Source organism: Eschrichtius robustus, chromosome 2 (genome assembly GCF_028021215.1).
Source record: "Eschrichtius robustus isolate mEscRob2 chromosome 2, mEscRob2.pri, whole genome shotgun sequence".
Lineage (NCBI taxonomy): Eukaryota > Metazoa > Chordata > Mammalia > Artiodactyla > Eschrichtiidae > Eschrichtius > Eschrichtius robustus.
Genome location: NC_090825.1, coordinates 114,689,611 through 114,712,415, shown reverse-complemented (window position 1 = coordinate 114,712,415; position 22,805 = coordinate 114,689,611). Strand labels below are relative to the sequence as shown.

Genomic DNA, 22,805 nt, shown 5'->3' with positions numbered 1-22,805 from the left:
GCCCTACTTACAGCAGTGGCTGCACCTCAGACAGGGCACACTCCCCCTTCTCTGTGGAAGCTTTGCCAGTGATCACAGAGGGAAATTGTGGCTTGGGAGTGTGGCTTTATTTGGCAGCCTTGTCTACTCTGGTGACCTCTTACCATGGGGGAAAGAAGTTCAGAAGTTGCAGATTTCAAATGAACCCTCTCAGATTCTGACGGTAACATCATTGCTTTGAAGTGGACGAAAGACCTTGACCAGATTTATTTCTGGGGCTTTGGTAAGGAGCATCTGCTGTGTACATGGTCCAAGGGCCAGAGCCTCAGGATGCAGAGGAGGGCAGGCAGGGAGGCTGCTAGGATGCTTTTAGGGACCCAGTGAGGGAGTTTTTATTGCTAACTTTCCCAGATGCTCCTTCCAAGAGAAGAGGCTGAATGGTAGGGCTGGGAGGAACCGCAGCAGGCCTTGCTGTGCTGCTAATGAAAATTTCATGCAAAGTCTGTGGCCATGGCTTCTCAGAGAGTTAGGCAGTGCCGAAGCCACCACGTCCTCTGTGCAGTGGCTTGATGTCGGCATTGGATGCTCTACTTTGAAGGGGGCCCCAGAGAGTGTGGTGGCAGACAGATGTGGTGGCAGTGCTTGGTCCAGAGCCCACAAAGTGCTCCTCAGGGGGGCTTGCTCCTGAGGCTGCTGTCATCAATGCTGCTGGCCATGATTCTGAAGCCCGGGGAACCATCTGGGGTACGGGGTGGTCAGGACATCTGGATGTCCTGACTGCTTTCTTGGGGCCAGGCACAGGACAGATGGACCTGCTGTCCAAGCTCACAAAGAACCGTGAGGCAGGTGTTTGAATCCCCCCTTTCACAGATGGGAAAACTGAGGCTCAGATGAGAAAGATGAGCCTCTTGGGAGGCCTCAGGCCTCTGTGCTCATCTCCATCCCTTGGCATCTCCTGCAACCATCGTGTTCCATCTCCAATAGGGAACGAGCCCCGTGTTGTCTCCCAGGGCCTCCAGTCTTCACATACCTCCCTGGTCCTCCCTTCACATGGTGCCGTTAACGCAGCATGGAGTGGTTAGAGCATGATCTTCGGAGTCAGGCAAAACTGAGTTCAAATCCTCCTGCTTCTCGCTAGCTGTGTGACCTTATATAGAAATGCGATCTCTCTAAGCTTGCTTTCCCAGCTATGTCATCGGGGTGCTGACTGTGCCTGCCTCACACGGTTATCATATGAGTTCAGTGAGCTAAAACACAGTTGGCTTGGACAGCGCCTGGCGCATGTGGAGCGCTCGGAAAATGGTAGCTGCCGTTATTCCTATATGATCAACGTTAACGTTGCTATCAATATCACTTGGATTTTTTGGATTGGATTTCAACTTTTTCATTTCAATTTCAACTTGATGCAGGTCCTGAATCTTGCATCAGATTTCTGCCAGCTGTGGTGAGCCAAGTCATGAAGTCTGTTTGTTCCTTGCGGCGACTCGGGGTGTTAGCAGACGTGGGGCGAGGCTGTCGGGCAAGGGTCCACCTGTCCTCCTTGGTCGATCCCTCCAAGGTCTTCTGCCGTCATCCCTGCTGGTGCCAGGTTCCCGTGACTGCCCCAGTTTAAGTTACACTAAGGGAGTTGCCCATTTCACTTTCCTCGGAAACCTCCAGGTCACGGAGCCTGAAGTTCTGAGTCAACGGGGAATTAATGGGGGAGTTGCGGCCCAAGATACTGGTGTAAAAGAAGCAACAGAGGTTGAATGGTTCTTTCTTCACAGGAGGTGCTCACTGAGTACCTGTTGCAAGATGGGCATGTGCTGGGCTCTGGAGGTGTGGAGGTGAAGGTGTGCCGCCCCTGGCCGTGGGGACTGCCGGCTGTGTGGTTGAGCGGCAGGAGAGTGGTGGGCCACTGCAGAGCAGTTGCGTCAGTGCTCTGCTGGGGGCTGCACAGGGGGTGTAGACCACACGGCTGAGATGTCTTTGGTGTGGAGGGATTGGGGATGCAGAGGTTTGCGCACAAGGAGCATCGTTTAATCTAGACTGGGATTTGATAGAGCAGTGAATGTTCATCAGAGGAGGGCGAGGAAGGGTACTTCAGGCACAAAAGGAGCAGCATGTGCAGAATTTCAGAGCTCGAAGTAAGCATGGCTGTCGCAGAACCAAGAAGTGGTTCATGTGGGGCTGGAGCGCAGCGTGTGGGCTGGGGTGTGGCTGCAGGGGGTCTGGAGGATGCAGCAGGGACTGCACCTTGCAGGGTCCTGTAAGCTGCTCCTGGGCTTGGCCTTTGCCTGGGAGCTGTGGGGAGCAACTCGAGTGTTTGATACTGGGGGCCGATGAGGACAGACGTCCCTTCAGAGGGTCCCCGTGGGAGCAGCATGGAGAACAGCCTGAGCAGGGTGCAGGGAGCGGAGGCTGGCTGGGCACATGGTAGTGACCCGAGGGGCAGCTGGGGGCCCGACTGAGGGAGGGGCTGTGGGTGCAGAGAGTGGGAGGTGTGACAGGTCCAGGGAGGGAGGGGGCCTGGTTGATGCCGGAATGGCAGAGGGAGGGAAGAGGGACCAGTCCAGCCTGGGTCCTGGCCTGGCCAGCAGGGAGCCCAGAGGTACCGTGTACTGAGCCCGGGAGGTGTTGAGGCCGGATCTGACAGTGGAAGGTGAATTTAACTCTGGAAAGCTCCGGAAGCTGGGGGAAGGGAGGCCTCTGATGGGCCGCACCGGGTTTGCTGTTTGTGGTGGACCTGATGGTCCCCTGGTCGCCTTTCAGTCACTGTGACTGAATCAGTGTGTGGCTTCCTTTAGCCAATGGGGGCTACTCATTAGAATCCTCTGAGGAACTTTAAATGTCCCATTGTGGAGGCCACGACGCAGACCACCGAATCAGCATCTCCCAGGTGGTGCCAGGCATCAGTGTCTGGAAGGGTCCTCAGTGACCCCAGCGGTCAGTCAAGGATGAGAACCACTGCTTCCCAGTGCCTGCGGCTGGCACCTCCCGTGCAGGGTGGGTGGGGAGGAAGGGGTGTGGTGATAGTTCATAGCCAGTGTTGTATACTCCAAAAGGCAGCATCTGGATGTTGATGGAGGCCTGCCGGCCTAGGGGGTGGTAGGAGTGGCATTCTCAGAAAGACAGAGGGACCTAATTAACTTGGAGTTCGTGAGACTCGGACAGGGCTGGGCCTTCGGCAAGTACAGTTTGTATTTTCTGTAAAGTGAAGGTTTACATGCTCCAAGACGGCAAGGGCCTTACTTGGTGTGTCAGTGAGATGGACCTTTTCAGGGTTCCTTCCTCTGTTTTCTACATGTCAATTAATGATTATGTGGAAATTTTACCTGTTCAGAGCAGGTCCAGTCCACTTAATGGGATATAGTGAGTCAAAATTGAAACTTAAATTGACTTAGAATTATATGATGTGTAATTGCTAACAATGGTTCAAAACACCTCACTGGTTGCACAGAACAGCTCTATGGTGTAAGTATTATCTTTTTCTAATAGACAGGGTCACTGAATCTTAGAGAACGGGTGCCTGACCTTTAAACAGAGATGTGCCTGCAACTCATGCTTTCATATTTCACTGCATTTTTTCTAAGTCACTCTTCATTCATAAGACTAATAAAATTGCATGCATTTGAAATATTTCATAATTATTGTTCCCAAGTGCAATTGGTCTCCCTTCATTTGGGCCTATTTGGTAAGATTCAAATGCGCAAGAGTCACATTACTGAAATTTTAAGCATGTCATTGTTTCTATAAAGCCTGTTTCTCTCAATGTTTTTGAGACATGTCAACATTATGAACCTCTGGAGATGGACACAAAAGTGTACATTTTTATTTATTGAGTCCTTCTTTGTGCCTGGTAATACGCCAGTCACTTTGCCACATTGTCGCGAATCATGGTGACCCATCCTCCAAGGCAGGTGCAGCGGTCTTGCTTTGTGGATCAAGAGACTGCATCTCAGAAGCTGAGGGGTTTGTGCAAGGCCAGCTGGCTGGTGAGTGTTCAAGGCAGGATGTGAACCTGTATCTGCTTCACAGCCTGTCCTGTTCGTAGTGTCTCCTCTGTCTTTGACACCATAGTCCTGCCTGCTTCACTCCCATCTGACATTCAGAAGCCCGCTCCTGGCTAGCTCAGGTGTTTTGATCATTTTGCTAATGAGGTCAAGGGTGTGGGTGGCTTTGCGTCTGGGGAGACGCCCCTTGTCTTGGTCAGAGTACAAATGCAGCATCGTAGGTCCATTTGTATTTCCAGAAGAAGAAGCCAGATATAGGGCACACTTTCTGGAATGGACCCCAGACTCAGTTTTTCTCTTTGAGAAAAGCCCAAATCAGCCGTCACTCCCCCTGACCCCAGCTTGGATGGACAGAAATGGACAGGCAGACATCATGAGGAAGGGGACTTTGTGGCAGTTATAATCCATTAATCACCTGAGGGGCCATGACAGTCCTATTCACTTTACATCCCAAGACCGTAAATCCACGTCTTTCTCAGGTTTTAGACCCCTTCAAGCTATTTTGGAGCTGCGAGACAAAAGAATTTCTTTGCAGAAATGCAGAAGGTCTTTTATTCTCTCTCTCTGATGTCACCTCGGGACTTTTATTGAATTTCACCCTTTGGACCAGTGTCATAGGAAATTAATCATTTGAAATTCTCAAAGATAATAATCATGCCTGCGTATTTGGGTTTAATCATGATGTTGCTATTTGTTCTACAGTAATGACACAGATCACCAGAGGACCCTCTGATTTCCCTGCACTTCACTTATTCCACTGAGAACCTAATGTTCTTTTCATGAACTTAGTGAACAAGGGGACCTTTTCAAGGGAGTGATGGTCGGGAAAATGTCTACCTGTGACCTTTCTAATGTTATGATAATTTGAAGTTTTGATGCAATTATCGAAAATGTTTACATTCCTTCCTATTGTTTGATGTGATTCTTTTATTTTTTTCTCATTTATAATGCTTTCGTACTCAGGAAGTTGAGGTAGGTTTTTGATTTTTCCACTGTGTGTAGACATAGCATCAAAATAGTTGCCAAATAGAATGTAAATTTCACTCTAAATCCTAAATCTCAGTGGTAAATATTTGTTTTAGTTCAGTGAACCAGGACCACACACATTTATTTTTCATGGGTATATCCAGGGGATGCAATTTATCAAATGCATATAAACAGTCCATTTGCTGCTTTATCTTTTCTCATTAGTTATAGTACAAGTATGATTGTCAGTTATTATCTGTGTTTTACTGGTGGGTTATTTATTGAAAGAGCAGAGCAGCTGACATTGTTATTTTCTAAATCATTTTGTCTGAGGCCTGCAGGACTTTATACCAAATGTCAGACCAATTTATCAAAGAATCACTCTATTCAGGAAGAAAGTGGTTTAGAGTGTCTGTATAAACCTACACCCACCTGTCCTTACGTGCACACCAGGAACAGTTATGGGCATTTCACAGGGACACGGAGATGTTAAAGCTGGAACAGCTTACTTAAATTATATACAGTTCGGCCAGGACTTACTGTGTACTGTTGAGTGTTGCCCTGGGGGAATGTGCAGGTGAGTAAGACCCATCCCTGTTCAGAAGTAGCCTGGGCCCAGGTGTGTGAGTGTGATATGTGCCAATGGAAGATGTATTCATGGCCCAGCTTCCAGTCTCTGGTGTACAGGGTTCGCACGAGTGGGGTCTGTGGAGTGATGGGGGGTGGGCGGGGGACCTCAAGTCACTGCCCAAGCTGGGCTGGTTGGTCGATCGCTTCGTTCAGAAGGATTGTCACTGGGGCTTTTCACCGAGGGTGGGCAGGACAGGCCTGATGGAGAGGAGACCGATAGCACATTGCTTGCCCAGAGATGTGACTGGAAATAGCTCAGAGGTAAGGTGGTGTCTGGGAAGCTAGCTCCTTCCCAATAGATGGAATGTTTTGTATTTCTCAACAGCGTGATTAGTAGGGGTTTCCACTGCACACAAATTGAAATTACAGGAAAATTTCACATCATACAGCTGATGCACTTAGATAATGTCATCTGGAAATCTCACATTTCCAGTGACTTCTATTGTCATTTCAGAGATACTTTTCCCACCTGCCAGCCACCCCTCCTTCCTGTTCTCCCCAGTCAGTTAGTGTGAAAAATAACTAGTGTGCACTGAGTCCTTTGGAGAGCAGTTTGCCTATAGCCTCTTAACTAATCTCTTTGTAAAGGTTTGGGGTTTGATAAAGTGGGATTAACCTCCATCTAGGATCTATAAACCTGGCTTTAGTCCACCTGGCCCTGCAGGGCAATGCTTCTCCTTTTTGTATTTATCTGCAGGGGGTCTTCAGATGACCCCAAGGGGCTGCCTGCCCTCAATTCACCTTACTTCCTTCTGTACATGTCTCCACTGCTCACTCCTGGTCGAGACAAAGGAGGCTTCCATTTATTTTCTAGGCTGGTAATTTTTATTACCTCAGGTAATCTGCAGATGATACTTCAGTGTTCAAACAACTTAGCTAAAATATGTGTGAAGGAGAAATGATCTGTTCCATGAGAGCTAAGTGTCTTTGATCTGTAGTAGCTAAAGCTGTAAGGTATATATAAATTACATCATCATCTTCATAAGTGGGAGTAAAGCATTTGGATCTCAAAAGTGGTTTCCATTTGATTGTGCCACTTCATCTCTTCCTCAGAGTTGCTTTGACATTCTTTGGAGCTGAAATAAGCATCTCTGGAAAGGCAACCCCATGGGGAATAGTTGAGCTAAATTGCATCAGCCATTTGGGGGCTGTGAGACAGGGGAAGAAAAATTCAGGTTCCCAATCAAAATGGGCTAAACCCAGAGACTTTCCAATTCGTTATGACATCCATGATGAGGGGACTTAATCACTAAAATTATGGCAGGAATATTTTTGCATCATTTCATGGTAGGGAGGCTTCAAAGTTTTCTTGGAAGATGCATTATAGATCAGAATGTCCTTTGGTATGTATGTATATATACATATTTTATTAACATGTCCTGATAAATATATCCTTATTAATATCTATTATATATATAATATATATGTGTTATATATGTATATATTTTTAAAAGATTTCGCTTCCCATGGATATTTATCAAAACTGGGTATCTCTAAAGTAGTTGAAAAACCAGAGTTAAATTCCTTTGCACCAGCCACTGGGTGCCAATAATTTCACAGGATCCAGTATTGTGTTTAATGGAATATTTATTTAGTGAAATGAATATGGTTTTACCTCTTTTGATCAGCAGTGGAGGATTTAAAATAATAATTGGGGCCATGATCATTCACACGACTCTCCCTCCACCACCAGCACCACTCCCTTCGTCATTCTAGACGTTATCATTTGTCGCTTTCTTACTGTGATCTGTATGCTTTTTTTTTTAAATTTTTATTGGAGTTTGGTTGCTTTACAAGGTTGTGTTAGCCTTCACTGCACAACAAAGCAAATCAGCCCTACACATACAGATATCCCCTTCCTTTTGGACTTCCCTCCCATTTAGTTCACCACAGTGCATTAGGTAGAGTTCCCTGTGCTATACAGTATGTTCCCATCAGTTGTCTATTTTATACATAGTATCAATAATGTATATGTGTCAATCCCAGTCTCCCAATTCCTCCCACCCCACCCCTTTCCCCCTTGATATCCATACATTTGTTCTCTACGTCTGTGTCTCTATTTCTGCTTTGCAAATAAGATCATCTATACCATTTCTCTAGATTCCACATATATGTGTTATTATACAATATTTGCTTTTCTCTTTCTGACTTACTTCACTCTGTATGACACTCTCTAGGTCCATCCACGTCTGTACAAATGACCCAGTTTCATTCCTTTTTAATGGCTGAGTAATATTCCATTGTATATATATGTACTACATCTTCTTTATCCATTCCTCTGTTGATGGACATTTAGGTATGCTGACTTTTGATGTGTTTTTACTATGACTGTATGCTCACCTGGAATGTTTCATGATTTTGGACATAACTCAATATGCTCACATTTGAGAGTCTTTTTAAATTTATAGGTTCTTCCGGGTTTTAACAGTCCCTAAAGAGTTGGGTGATTTTCATGTTCAAAGTGGTATCATGAAATGGAATAAGCCCTTCCTCGTGTGGTGAGAATTTAGAGGAAGACTGTTCTCTGCCTTGTCCAGCAGAGGCCTGATATAATTATCCTGTGCAGTGTAGCCCATAAAGTATACATGCATGGTAACCTGCCATCCTTCACTCTTCAGCCTGTAGAATGCACTAATAGGAGTTACTGAATTTAATAAATGACTGTATCTAGGTGTGCGAACTTCTATTTAGGTGTATGTTTTAAGAATTAACTGTTGCTGAGGTCCTTGCAAGTCATTTTTAAAAGCTTCATCAGTAGAGATAAAATTACCAGTTAAGAGGCCAACACAGGCAGATACACCTTGCCTGGCAAGTGTGATCTAGTACGTCCACCATGCCTTCCACCACAGTCTGAATTTTAACAGGCCACATCTTTATTGGGCCAGAAGGAAGATCAGAGGTGAGGGCTTTTCAAGTCCTGTGCTTTTCCGGTCTCTGGACCAGGCTCTGGGGTCCATGCAGCATAATGCCCTTAGGTACCGGGCAGCACCTGGGTGGTGTGGGGCTGGCACACTGCTTCCCACGGTGGGATTTGTCACTGTGAGAAAGGAGGTAGAAGTGTCAACAGCACAGCAAGTCCTGGGTCTGTTTTAGGATAACCTAAAATATATGCTATATTTAAAAATTGTAGATAGAAAATAAGATGAAGAGCTGGGCTGGTGCCCCTGGATGTTAAGCCCTGAAGAAATGACCAGCCAGCCGTCCTTTGTCCCTTGAGCATAATGACTGTTAAGTGGGACTCAGGGGTGAGGTGAAGCTCTAGAAGGGCGTTCTTCTAGCTTTGGCTTTTTCCACACGGGTTTGGATGCTCCGCCACCAGACGTTGCCCCAGAGGCAGAGTGGATTGACTGGCACAGGCCCAGCTGCTTGGACTGCCCATGTCTGCAGACCTGGCTGGTCCAGTGTGGAAGGCTGATCCGTGAACTCCGGCCGCTCACATTTGGACCTCGCTGCTGCAGTGACCGCTAAGTGGCCCCTTTCCCCGTGCTCAGCGGCCATCCCCCAAGTGGGCTCCGGTGCCTCCCTCTCAGCTGTAGCCACAGCGGTCACACCCAAGGTTGTCCGGGCTGCTAGCTCATTGGGTTCTGCTTTGGCACCCGCTTTCCTAAGGCAGGGCAAAAGCAATCAGATGCAGGGAAATCATTTTCCTTCCCCACTTGGCCTTGCTGGGCAAGAGGCTGTTTGAAGGACTCATTTTGCATAATGAGCTTTGACTCAGGTGTACCTTCAGATTTGGGCAGCAGTTAGGCAGTATTATTACATGTGCAATGAGTTTTTAAATATTCTCATGCAGATAGCCACTTTTAGAGGTTTTATATTTAAAACCATGATTTTCCCCAAGAAATATGTAAAAATGGCAGTTATAGTTAGCCCGGAAATGTGGCAAGGTCCAGAAGAATACTTCACGTTCCATCCAAGTTATAACGTATGTTGAAATCACTAGGGAATATTCAGTTCTTGAGACTGGCTCAAACCTCACTTGGATATCAAAGAGAATGTGACATGTGAAATTAAAGCAAAGGAACTTGTCTTTGGCTCCAGTCCTTCCTTGTTAGACACACATCCTAAGCTTCCAAGGACTTCCATGTATTAGAACAGCATGTTCAAGTAGAAAATAGTTCACGTGATTTTAGATTGCGGTTGGGTGGTGCCATCCTCTGGATGTGCAGAGGGCACTGATGAACCACAATTGGAAGGGCAGAGGTTTTGTTATGTTTTCTCCAGTGGTGAGGGTGAGTTCATCCTGGGTTATCTCTTCTCTTGCCCTTGTGAACAGCAGAATGTCTGAGTCACTTGCTTATATTTAGTGCTGAGTATATTGGCCATCAAAGCTGAGAAATCAAGTGGTAAATTTCCCACCAATCATCCAGCACTTAACTTAGAATCATTAACTCTGGCTGCCACATAATTCAAAAGACTAGGATTATATTTAAAATAATAAATGGAGGGAGATGTGGCAGAGGGATTCTTTTAAACTTTCTCAGTGATATTTCATGGTGTAGACCTCAGGGACTTCCTAACCAGACGGGTGAGAAGACCAGTTATGCCATAAATTTAAAGCCAGAGCAAAGTGGGCCAATTCCTCGGAGTTAAAAATGATTTAATGCTGAATCCCCAGGATCTGGAGGAACCCATTCATGTTTATTCATGCTCTGGAAAATGGAATCACTGCCCAAGGAGCAATGTTCTGATTTTACTCTAAATCCAGTTTCCTAAAATCTATTTAAGAGCTTAGGTGAACTCAACCAGGATCTAATAAAGCCAGGTAATTGAATGACACAGAGGCCAATAAAATTCACAGGAGATGGTGTCAGAGATAAACAGCCGCAGGAGATGGCATGGACCATAGTTGAAACTAATTGTGCACTTTGATCTAAATGAACTTTTCTGGAAGAGGCATCAAGGCCTCATTTTGGACAGCTTTCTGGAACTGCAGCATGCAGAGTACCAGCCGAAAACACATCCAGCAGATCATTTGAGTATATGCAGGAGGAAATTAACTGCATGGTGGGGGCACATGCCCTAAAAATGGTGTGGAGGTGTTTTCCACGGGTGAGGCCTCTGCATGTTGCAGACAGTTGAGCTGAGCTCGGCCGCAGTGGGGTGGGTGAGCACTTATGGGGAGGAGGAAGAGCGGACAGTGGAGGTTTGGAAGGGAAGGGTCATTAGAAGTGGGGAAGAGGTTAATGTGACGATAGAGAAGTGAGTGACCTGGACCCTTGCAATTTCAAAGTAGTGAAGTGTCTAGCCTCAGAGCATAAATCAAGGCAAGCTTCATGCAAGAAGGACATGGTTATGAACGAACCAGATTGACCAGCCTTTGTGTTTTTATCTTTACACACCCGGGACACATGGTATTAAGCTGAATATATGCCTGTGGTTAATTCTCACATTTGAATGGCCCTCTGTTTTTTGGTTTGGGGAGTGTTAGAAAACTGGAACTGTGCGCCAAAATTACATGTCTTCGTGTAGGAGAAATGTTGACAGTTGAATTATCAGTGGTTACAAACACAGAGGCTTAATCCCAAATGAGAACAGCTAGGCATCACCACTAGCGGTATAATTGATAGCAAATACGTCTTGCACTTAGAAGGTGTCTCCGTTTATCTGTCAAACCAGGAAGAGCAGTGCTGTTTCCATATTAGGCTGAAATGTATTAACTCTTCCTAGTGTATAATCCATACAGTTTGAAAGACAAGAATTTAAAAAGTCAATTGATATTTTTGATTGCACGTGAACGCCTTGGAAAGATTTCTAAGCCCTTAGTGTTTTCCTTTGTGTTTTGGGAGGTGGGGGGAAAGGCAGCTTTTTATGCATTTATGTGCGAAGCTTCTTGAAATCTGACCTTTGTTTTCTATTTTTTTTCCCTCATATAGGATGATTATTTCAGAAACTGGAATCCCAGCAAGCCTTTTGACCAAGGTAAAGGATGCACTATTTCTTGCTGTATATTCCATGGGAAATGCTGTCTCATTTTTCCTTCCTTGAATGCTGATTCACTCTTCCCTTAAAGGCCAGCTAGCTGTCTTATTTTATTGACTTTTGTGGACTGAATTGAGTGGGGTGATAGAAATTATTTTTATCAAATTGGTTATTTGTCTGAGGTTGTCTAAGACAGATTAAAAAATGTTTTTATTGAATTGACCACTATAATCATTGGTTGGTTTTGTTAGAGAACAAACACATAAAGAAACAAAATAGTAAAATGCTTATCAGACTAACCCGGTGGATTGTTGGGCTGAGTCCAGTGATTTCATTCATGGAACAGACTGTGCCTGGAGACGCTGTCCAATTCACAGGAGCCCCAAAAATGAAACTTTCCTGTCTAGAAATAGGCTAATCCCGGGAGGCTTTCAGGGGCGCTGATATTTCCTTTGTTAAATAACTTCATCATGTTTCTAAATAGAAGCTTGTTTCAGGGGCAGCTCACTGACCGCTTGGGTTTTAGCTTGGTCTTCAGAGGGCTCTTTCCTCTCACACCAGCAAGCACAAAGCCAGGCTCCTGAAGGCCATTGTAAATCTCTGTCCTCCTGTGAGTTATTTAAGACACAGCGAGGACCTGCTGTGAATCACATCCCTGTTTCTATTGTTCCATGTGGGGCTGCTGTTGGCGCAGACCCTGCTGCTGAAATGGTGGCAGATTGTACTTCAAGTACATATATGCAATTAATGCTGCAACTCAGAGGGAAAACGTTACCTACCAAGTCTCAAAGGTTCACGCTTCTGAGAATCAGCTTCAGTTCTGTAGATTGAGTATTTCATGTGGTCACGATGGTCAACTTGACACAAAGAAGTCAAGGAAAGCATTGACGTGTAACACGATAGAAGGCGCCCCTTTCGGCTCTCTCCTTTGTCACTTTAATGGGTCACTCCATCCGGACTCTGGTTTTCTTTTAAGCAAAATTGGCATTAAAATTTTCTCATAGACATTTAGCGTATGCCCTCAAGTAGTGCAACACTTTGTTCATTCATACATGCATGCATTCATTCATTCTCAAACATTTATTGACCTAGCACTCTGGAACAAGCACCAAGCCAGGTCCTGGGGATAAAACAGAAAACCTGTGGTGCCCATCCGGGAGGAGCTCAGAGTGGGGAGTGGGGAAATAGCTCAGTGAACAATTGCAGTGGGAGATGTGTTAATGGCTATGATGCAGGTATGTGCAGGTGAGACTATAGGTGGGAGACTTAGTGGGCATGCATGTGTGTGTTGTGGGCAGGTGCTAGGGAAGGCTTTCTTTTGAAGGCCCCGTCTGGGCTACACCTATGCCAGTGGGCTCCAAGGGCCTCACACTTAAGCAACTTTAAAAAAATTAAAAAAAAATTTTAATTGAGATATAGTTGATTTACAATATTGTGTTAGTTTCAGGTGTACAGCAAAGTGATGAAGTTATACATAGGTATAAATATTTTTTCCAGTTCTTTTCCATTATAGGTTATTACAAGATATTGAATATAGTTCCCTGTGCTATACAGTAAATCCTTGTTGTTTATCTATTTTATATATAGTGGTGTGCATCTGTGAATCCCATACTCCTACTAATTTATCCCTTCCTCACCCTTTCCCCTTTGGTAACCATAAGTTTGTTTTCTACGTCCACGAGTCTGTTTCTGTTTTGTAAATAAGTTCATTTGTATTATTTTTTAGATTCCACATATAAGTTGTATCATATAATATTTGTCTTTCTCTGTCTGACTTATTTCACTCAGTATGATAATCTCTAGGTCCATCCATGTTGCTGCAAATGGCATTGTTTCATTCTTTTTTACGGCTGAGTAGTATTCCATTGTGTATATATACCACAACTTCTTTATCCATTCATCCATTGATGGACACTTAGGTGCTTCCATGTCTTGGCTATTGTAAATAGTGCTGCTATGAACATTGGGGTGCATGTATCTTTTTGAATTAGTGTCGTCTTTTCTGGATTATATGCCCAGGAGTGCGATTGCTGGACCATATGTTAGTTCTATTTTTAGTTGTTTAAGGAACCTCCATACTGTTCATAGTGCACCAATTTACCTTCCCACCAACAGTGTAGGAGGGTTCCCTTTACTCCACACCCTCTCCAGCATTTGTTATTTGTAGACTTTTTGATGATGGCCATTCTGACTGGTGTGAGGTGGGTGGTACCTCATTGTAGTTTTGATTTGCATTTCTCTAATAATCAGCAATGATGAGCATCTTTTCATGTTCCTGTTGGCCATCTTGCTGTCTTCTTTGGAGAACTGACAACTTTAACAGTGACTGAATCATCACAGTAAATCACAGTAAAACATATGAAGGTATTTGTAATTTAGAAATTTTCCATCAAAAATGGTCAAAATTTCTAAAAATTTCTCAAAAGGCTACACCTTCATGTTGGAAGAACACTCAGATGTAGAGCAACACGTCCCCTGTGTGTACCTGGTAAATGAGCCCTTCTGCAAACACCCCTACCAGGATCTTTCTTATGGAGCTACCACAGGTGATGGCGACCATGAACTGACGCTTTCCAGTCCAGAAAAAGATTTAGGTTCTAGTCCTGTAAGCATCAAATGTTGCCTAAATAAATGCCAGATTTACTCTTCCCCAAGGCCTGCAAACAAATACTAAAACTTTACCAAGGAACATTTTAATTTTTACTAATTCACATTGGGAAAGGTTATACACGAAGGTGGGCATCATTTGTCACTTCATATATGTAAATGACATATCTACATATATGATATAAATGATAGCTTCCTTTGAACATGCTATTTAAATCTGCCTAACCAAAAAGTCCAAACAGGGATTTTTCTCTCCAAGGAATGTTAGCGACTATATCCAGCAGCGTCCTGCCCCTGCTCCCTCTTTTCCTAGCTCTGCAGGCTTGAAAGCTCGATCTGCTGAGATAAATCCTTGCAGAAAACCTCATGACTTTCTGGGGTGTAATTGAGGACCTTAGCTGAGAAGGCCCACTTTGTACCTCAGGTGTAGCTGCTGTTGGCTATTTATATCCCGAGCTGGGGGGAGAGCAGGCAGGGCTGAGAATAGCCTTCACTTAAAATATTGGCTCCAGCAGATGTCATCAATTACACTGGGTGCCGCTCAATAAAAATGGGAGGTTACTATATCAGCGCTGACGCGGCCTGGCGCAATATAAACCACCGGCATGGAAGAGATCGGGCGTTTCATCTTCCAGAAAATAGGAGGATTGCCGAACTCCAGTGGAGATTGTCAGCTGCAGAGAGAAGTCGTTTCCCCTCCCGAGCTAAAAAAGAATCCAACGTGGTTCAGGCAGTTTTGTGGTTGGGGATGACTTTCAGTTTATAGAAATGGAACTTGCTGGAAAGCATGTTAGAGGGCCAGATGACAAGCATGTTCTGAGATGGAGGTGGAAGTGGCTTCATGATAGAGGTGGGTGTGAAGTGGGCTTGAAATGCAGGGGGAGAAAAGGGGAAGGAAGGCCATACACGGGGGATTCTGGTAGAGAGTAGCCAGACAGGGGGATTTGAGGCAGGCTGTGAAGGGCATTTCATACCAATCTATGAAGTTTAAACTTTGTTTTCTTGGCAGTGGGGACCCATAGAAAGTTTTTGAGCAGAGGAGTGACAGGTTGAAGGCAATACTTTAGAGGACCTAGTTTAGTGGCTCAACAGCAGTGATTCGGAACCCAAGACACACCTGCTAAATGTTGCCCCTCCTACCGGACTCTTAGGTAACTTCTCCATTGCATCATTCACTGTCTTGGATCCCTGGGCTTTGGTCACAGATGGTCAGACTTAACCATTCAGCTCTGTAGCTTGACCTCTGAAATGCCCTGTAGCTCCTGACTGCCTCAAGTATTGGTGTGAATAGTAAGGACACACGTAGTATTCAAGAAATAGTTACTTCCCTGTAATTGCTCTTTCTGCTGAAGGATAGTTACTGAACTTTGAACAACAGGGCTTCATAGAGCAAGCACTTATCATGTAATGACTTCAAGGTAGTTAGAAGAAAAGCGCCTCACTGGAAGTCTCCTTCCACAAGGCTGAAAACGTCTTTAACGTGTTATCTTTAAGAGGATCACGAATGTTTCTGTCAGCGGAGTATAATAGCTATCACCTTGAGGCTTTTCTAAGAATTCTCTCAGAGATTTGGATAAAGTAGTCTATCCTTTTTGATTGTAATGACTTAACGCCACATCTCCTCACAGACGGGACAGACTGGGAGTTCAGAATTGAAGGCAACAATTATTAACTCAGGTGAGAAATTTCCTTTGTGAAGTCCACAAAGATAGATGCCCTGCGGGGAGTTTGACAGGCTGTATAGTTCAAGAGGGCAACTGGCAGATGCAAACGGCTTCCTGTCTTATATGGGCAGGAGGAGTGGAGGCCCTCAGAGTGGACCTCTGCAGGAGGCTGGCCGAGCCTGGAGGGCTCTGGAGTGATTCCAGAGTTTTGGGTGGCCTCTGCCGCTTTTGCCTTTGGCACCTTCCCTCCACTGGCCCCTAGCAAACCTGGAGCACAGAGTGGGTGTTGAGCAGACGTGAGTTTTATGCTTCTGAAAGTGGCATCTGGTCCAGCAAGTTGCTTCCCCAAGAAAACAGTCCCTGCGCAAATAAGTTTGGGACACACATATGCTCTGTTCATCTCGTGGAGATTCACAGTGTTTGTTAGCAATTTAAAAGCTCTAAGAAGTCTTTTAGTAAAGAAGCCCATTTAACTTACCATGTGCTAAATTTGCCTTTGACCACATGCTTTTGCTGTTATTTTTTTCACACCATACCTGTCATGTCCCCAGCAAAAGTGGTATCTTCTGTGGGATACACTTTGGTGAGTGCATTATGGGGTCCCTGGGTTTGTAGTCAGATCCTCTAAATTTGGAACTTGACTCTGCCAGTTACTAGCTGTGTGATTCTAGGCAAGTTGCTTAACCTCTCTGATTCTAAGCCTTCCCATCTGGAAATGGTAACAATAAGAGCACTGAGAGGATTAAATGAGTTAATGTGTCTGGCAGATAGCAAGCGCTCCGTTAAGTGTTGTTTTAGCCAGCAATTGATCTTTTTCGCTCCCTCCTCTTCCTGTCTAGCTGCCTTTCCGTGTTGCTTCCCTCCCTTCCCATGCAGGTTTTCTTTCTTTCTTCTTGTATTCCCTCATGGGGGCGCTCACAGTTGCAATGCTCTGGAGCTCCCGGGCTAAATTAGAGCTGGCCTGTCTTACACTAGGCGAGTCATTGCCTTTGCGCCTCCACATCCTCATTATTGGGGCTGAAAAGGTTCAGGCACTTAATGCTCATTCATTCATTCATTCATTCATTCAACAGGTACCGAATGCTGATGTTTAAACCCCCTACGCTAGATAGTAGGGACCACACTAAAGAAGGTCTTTCTTGGGACACTCGGGATTATAAATCATTAGTCATCTGTCCAAGTTCTCACACCAGCACGGAGTGTGTGTCCGTACTGGGGGTGACGGGGTGGGGAGCAGGGACAAGTGCTGGTGGGGGTGGGAAAGCGAAAAGTATTGGCCTGGGAAGCTCATATGATGTCAACTGTTTTACCCTAGTGACACAGGGCAGTTTTAGTTGGGATGACAGTTTTTGCGACCCCCTGGCCTCACTCAGTCTGTGTCTGTTGACTGCGGATCAGGGTGCCCCCAGCCTTAGCTGATCAACATTCCCTTCGGGGAGACGCTGAGGGTGCAGTCTCACAGATCCTCTTTTTCCTTGGAGTCGGGTGGCTGATGAGGAAGGTTATTCAAAGGGCCTGGAGGGGAAAGAGAGAATTGGTTGAACCACAATACTGTGGTACAAAAATAAAAGGTGTTGCTTTGGGGATTCACCGAGGGAGGGGATGAAAAGGAGCAAAGTGAATTCTAACAGGCAGCTTCAAAACTTCTAGACCAGTCCTTTTCGAAAAAGAAAATTGGAGCTTATTCATAATGCTTTTGCCAAGTAAAAGGTTTTTATTGTTGTTGTATTGCGGGGTTGAGAAGGTAATTTGTGTATAAAACCATTGCATCACTTTAATATAAAATTCTGATTACCTGAAGATGTCCGAAGTGATGGAATGCAAATTAATCTAGGTTCCATACTGCAGCCATGGTCTGCTCAGGAAAGAACCCACTGATGTACTTGGGTAAGAAGTTCCACTTGATGGGACAAACCATTTTAGGAAAAATGGCTGAAGGGGATTTATCATGGAACTTTTTCTGAGACGAGTGGCTTCCTTTAATGTGGAATAAATGAATGTTTGAGGTAAAGTGTGGAAGTGTTGGTTTAAAGGATAACGCTTTTCCTTCTGGAGTGAATATTAATCATTTTTCCTCCAGAGCGGCCCGGCTGTGACTAAATCTCAGATGATGCTGGTGATCTTCAGAGCAGAATATGAACTCGTAGAAATTGATCTCCAGATAAAAATAAAGCTCCGAAAGGCAGGGTCCCCTTTCATTTATGCTGTTCACTTGAGTAGAATAAAAGAAGAAAAACCTTGCCCTTTGACTTCCAATCTATTATACCAAGATCCTGACAAGCTCAAATCCTCACCAAAGCCTTGAACTGTTTTCAGGCGAAAATTCTAAAACTCGAAAGGAGAGAATTCTTCCTGTGTTCCAGCCGTGTTTCTGGAGCCAGAGCCTCGTGGACCATCACAGCAACATGTTTTGTCCAAATTTTAAAGAGCTCCTGGGGGAGCCAAGATTGCTTATTTCTAATATTTTTCTTTAGAAGGAGATTTCTTTCCCTCTAGATTAATCTGAAATTTTACATGATAGGCTTTATAGAAATCTTAAATCCCCATAGCTTTCCTCTTGATGTGGAATTTAACCTCACCCCAAAAGGAGCCTCTGATTCGCATTTGTAGGGCCTTGAAAATTTTTCAGTGTTTAAGGATCTGTTCATCCTATCTGATCCTTCGGGCTACTGATTCTCAGAGGCAGCTGGCCTGGTTTGTGGGAAGCATCTTAATTTTCTCCGGGTTCCCTCATGTTTGGTCTGGTTGGTTCCTCCCTCTCACCTTGGCCTTTGCACATAAGTTAAGGACCATTCTCTCCCCTTAACAGAAATAACTCCTGTTATTTAAAATAACCAATTCCTGCCCCAGACATTCACACCTCACTCCAGCCACCTCAGCCTCTCGCCTCCTGCCATCTCTTCTTCTCTTTCTTGATTATGACCATACAATGGTTACTATTTTTAAACATTTAAAGTATTGATTTTTAAATTTTCCAAGTCAATTCTGCCAGAGAAGCAGCAGAAAATTGTTAATTCAAATATTGGTTTGCTCCTCGTTTAACTCAGCCTATCTGCTTTGAAGTTAGATCAAGTTGAAAGTTTTATCTTCCATCTCTGGCTGCCTTTGCCTGTTTGCTTATTTTAAGGAAATAAAACATCAGATATAAGACTGAAATCCCCCAGGGGCCCCTCCTTGGTCCTCTTTCCCATTTTCTTTTCTTTAAAGGTGACCGTATCGTTAACATGCTTTTCTTTCCATGTTCTTGTCCTTTTATGTCATACGTGCATGTCTACAAACACTGTTATACATATAGAAATGAGTGTTTTCTCCTCTAACCTGTTTATTTCACTGAAAATCGTTTTCGATTGGTTAGCTGTCGATACAGTTAATTCCTTTATATTGTGATGTTCTGTGGTACTAATATGCTCCAATTTATCCACTTACTCCCCTGTTGGTGGACATTTATGTTGTCTCATTTGCTTTGCTGTTGGAGCTGCTTTCTCCTAGCATTTCTAACACATGCTGACTGATTCGTCCATCCAGCCCCTTGGCCTGGAGAGTGTGGTGTCCCCCAAGGGAGGCCGAGGTGGGACAGGACTCTGCCACTCTTAAAATGTGCGACTTCAGGCAAATCACTGGCCTTTCTTGACTTCCGTTTGCCCACCTCTGCGATAAAAGGGGTGGGCCAGGTGGCCCCTGAGGTCCTTTCCTTCTGATAGCCAAGCTATCATGGTTTCAGGCAATGTAGAATCTGTGTATGTTTTCCTCATGAAGGAAGGAAAAATGAAAAATTTGAAGTCTGATGCTCTTATTTCAAAGGTCACAGTTTAACCAATGAGGTATGAATATCGCTTCAATAAAACCAATGGAATTAAATGAGCCTTTTAACCATCAGGGGTGGGGAGGGAGGCTCAGAATAAAAAGCAAAAAGGACGAAAGCAGGAGGTACTTTGTTTTCTGACAGAGTCCTGAAGGCACTGCAAGAGGTGGAGGAAAGAGCCAGGGTTTAGAAGGCTCGAGTTCGAATTTCGGCTCCCCCGTGAATGTGGGACATCCACTTGAGGCATCTGACTTATCTAGGCTAACGATATCCATCTGGTGGACATTTGTGATGACTGTGTGAGCTCATGATTGCACAGAGCTGGGGAGTTGGTATGTGGCGTGTGCCCAGGAAAGCTCAGTTTCTTCTTGGCTCAGCCCTGCCGGGGACCCCTGTGCAAGCTCCATCTCCTCACAGGAGCCTGCCACTGTCGGTGTTAAGTTCCCTGCTTCCTCTGGCTCCTCTAGCAGCTGCCAGCACCCTGGCCCTTGAGAACCAAGGAGCCAAAGCCATTCTGGGTTGTGTTCCACCCTTTGGATGGAATCACGAAGGCTAGTAAAATTTCCCGTGCAATTATGGGGCGCTGTGGCTTTCTATTACTGTGTTTAAGAGGTTCTTTTAGCATGAACAGATCCATTTAAAAGACATGTTTATCACCTTTCCCCAAACTCATAAAACGTAGTGTTAGTTTTATAAAAAGAAAAAAGAAAAAAAAAAAAAAAGCCAAACCCAAACCTTCGGCTATTCCATCTGCTAGAACAACAGCCCCTGAATTAATTACATAGTATTTGTTGAGTCCTAATGAAACAGCCTTGGTTTGGGGAAATTCTCAATAGGGGAAAAAATGTCAGTTGAATTTTTAAATGGATCAGTAATGCTGGTTAAATTGTCCTCACTGGAGACCACAGAGTGGATGAGAGCATTTTCCCAATGGGAGATGGCTGCCTGGAGAAGCACTCGCCAGAATCACCTGTGCCCCATAGCGCTTCTGCCTAAGATCCAGAGTTTTCTTCTGTTAAGTTCTTCAGTGTGTGTTATGTAACACTTCATTGCTGGAGGCCTATCAAATGTTTGTCCTGCCCTAATAACCGTGTATGATGAAAGGCAGTGTGAGGTATTGGGAGGACCCTGGGCACTGCAGTCTCAAAGATTGAGTTCAGCTCCAGCTCTTCCCTCTAATAACTGTGTGTACCTAGGCAAACGCTTCACTTCTCTGGGCCTCAATTTCCTTATCTGTAAAATAGAAATTATGATGTTTTTCCCAGCTGTGACATGAAGGGTCTGTAAAACTCTGGATGTAGTGCCTGATCCAGTCTTATTATCACGTACATGAGAAAGGCAATAAGGCTTTGGTAAAAGGAGGAGGGTTGATGTTTTGTTCTGGACTCTCAGTGTGAGAGGCTCTTAGGGGTTTTGATGTGTCTGCTTCTCCCTTTTGGTGTGTGAGCTAATTGATCAGTGAATTGTTCCCTGATCACTTAGTAGGTGCTGAGTTGGTTTCATGCAGGAACATGATGAGGAATGTGACGGCAGCTTTCTTCGGGGCGCTTGTAGTCTGTGTAGCCGAGACAGAGACAGAGGGACACGTGAAATAAAATAACCCAGGGTGTGTGCTTGGGACGCCCAGACAGAGTCTTGCAGATGGGGGCGCTCAGGGGATGGGAGAGCCAGCCCTTCCTGGGTGGGAGTCAGGAAAAGGATGGTGGAGAAAGTGACCTGGAGCCTTTCTAAGGATGGGTAGATGCTGGGAGGTGAGCTGGAGGGACAGCCTCTGACGGAAAGAAACGTTTCCTGATGGGTGAGACTTCGGTTACCAAAGAAGTGAAGTTTGATAGGATGCTTTAAAAAAATACATTTATTAAGAGAGAGGAAGAAAATGTAAGTCATGACTTCAGTAGGCTGCTTCTGTCTGTCGCCAGTTATCTCTCCAGATCCTTCTGATGTTGAAATACCCCTAGAGTGGGGACTGCAGACGGTGAGGTAGGTCTGGTGCAGGAACACTGGGGGTGGGGCGTGGGGTCTGGGACAAGCCAGCACCTACTCCACCTCCAGAGAGTGACCGTGACCCGGCTGTCGCCGAGGGTGGTCCTGAGGGTGCTGGGGCCCAGCATCGCCAGGACTTCTGCTTGCTGCAGAGGAACGAGAAATGAAGAAGTCTTTGTATGTGGGTACAAACTCCTTATTCGTCAGTATTAGCAAATAAGTCCATTATTTAAAAAAAAAAAAAAAAAACGAGAAGAGGGTAAACATGTCCTTGGACTGTCTGTGGATTCTCCTAGAGGAGAGCCGAGGGTCTCGTTGTCAGACCTCGTCTCTCGCCTGTGGTGTGTAGGCTCTGGAGGCTGATGAGTCCTTGGCGTGCCTCTGACCTGGAACAGCAGGGTGGCCCGAGGGTAGAGGCAGCGCCTGGCGGAGCAGGGGCATGCGGCCTGGATGGAGTCATTGTTGCCAGGCTACGATTAGATGCCAGGAGGCCTGCAGCCACGTGTAATGAGCAGGGGAGCCTGAATGCTGGGCCGACCTCTGGGTTATTACTGCTGTTTCTCTGCGGCCTCCCACACCACTTGCAGATGGATTGTTTTAATCTCGAGAAGAGGGAAACACACCCCTGCCCTCTCACGTGCATTCAAGCACTCACACAACTCACACGAAATAAAGTGCTATGGGGATTTAGAGACACAAACCGTGTCCCAGAGAGCCGGAGCCAAGTCCCTTTGATCTTGTGGTGATCATGTGAGGCGCTGAGTCTCCTCGCCGTGGGGCAGCTTGGGGCAGGGCTGTGGGCAGTGCCATCCCTGAGGAGCCCTCAGCAGGAGGTGAATGCTGTGTACAGCAGTTGGCCCTGCGCTGCCCCTGCTCTTCCTTGGCCAAAAAATATTGGTAGAAAGGGATCAGAAAGGTGGGAAATGTCAGATGCCCTGAATGCCAAGAGGAGAAGACCCCAGTTAGGTGGAGGGTGGTCCTTCTGAGCCGACATTCTAGCGCCGAAGTGGCCCAGGGTTTGTGCCACCCACGAGCCCTGGCCTCTACTCCAGCCCCTGTCTTTCCCCCTAACTTCAAAATGTGGAGATAACTTCACTTGAGTTCTCCTGCTATATTCACTTCAGGTCTGTAAATGCTCAGTTTCCGTGCAGGAACTTACTTGAAATGTCACTCAGCTGTCCTCAGATTTGTAACCAAATGATGGTAACCTGACATTTCTGTCTTTTTTAAAAAATATGTTTTTTCTGTCTCATTCATGAA

At 45.3% G+C, this 22,805-nt stretch overlaps 1 protein-coding gene across 1 annotated transcript in view; it reads left to right on the top strand.

Annotated features, from left to right (window-relative positions):
* The window catches only part of SPOCK1 (SPARC (osteonectin), cwcv and kazal like domains proteoglycan 1), a 544,877-nt gene that overhangs the window by 252,053 nt on the left and 270,019 nt on the right, over positions 1 to 22,805 (top strand). The window contains exon 3 of the mRNA XM_068534468.1: positions 11,444 to 11,489. Coding sequence (XP_068390569.1) covers positions 11,444 to 11,489 — 46 coding nt within the window. The remainder of the gene's footprint in view (positions 1 to 11,443; positions 11,490 to 22,805) is intronic.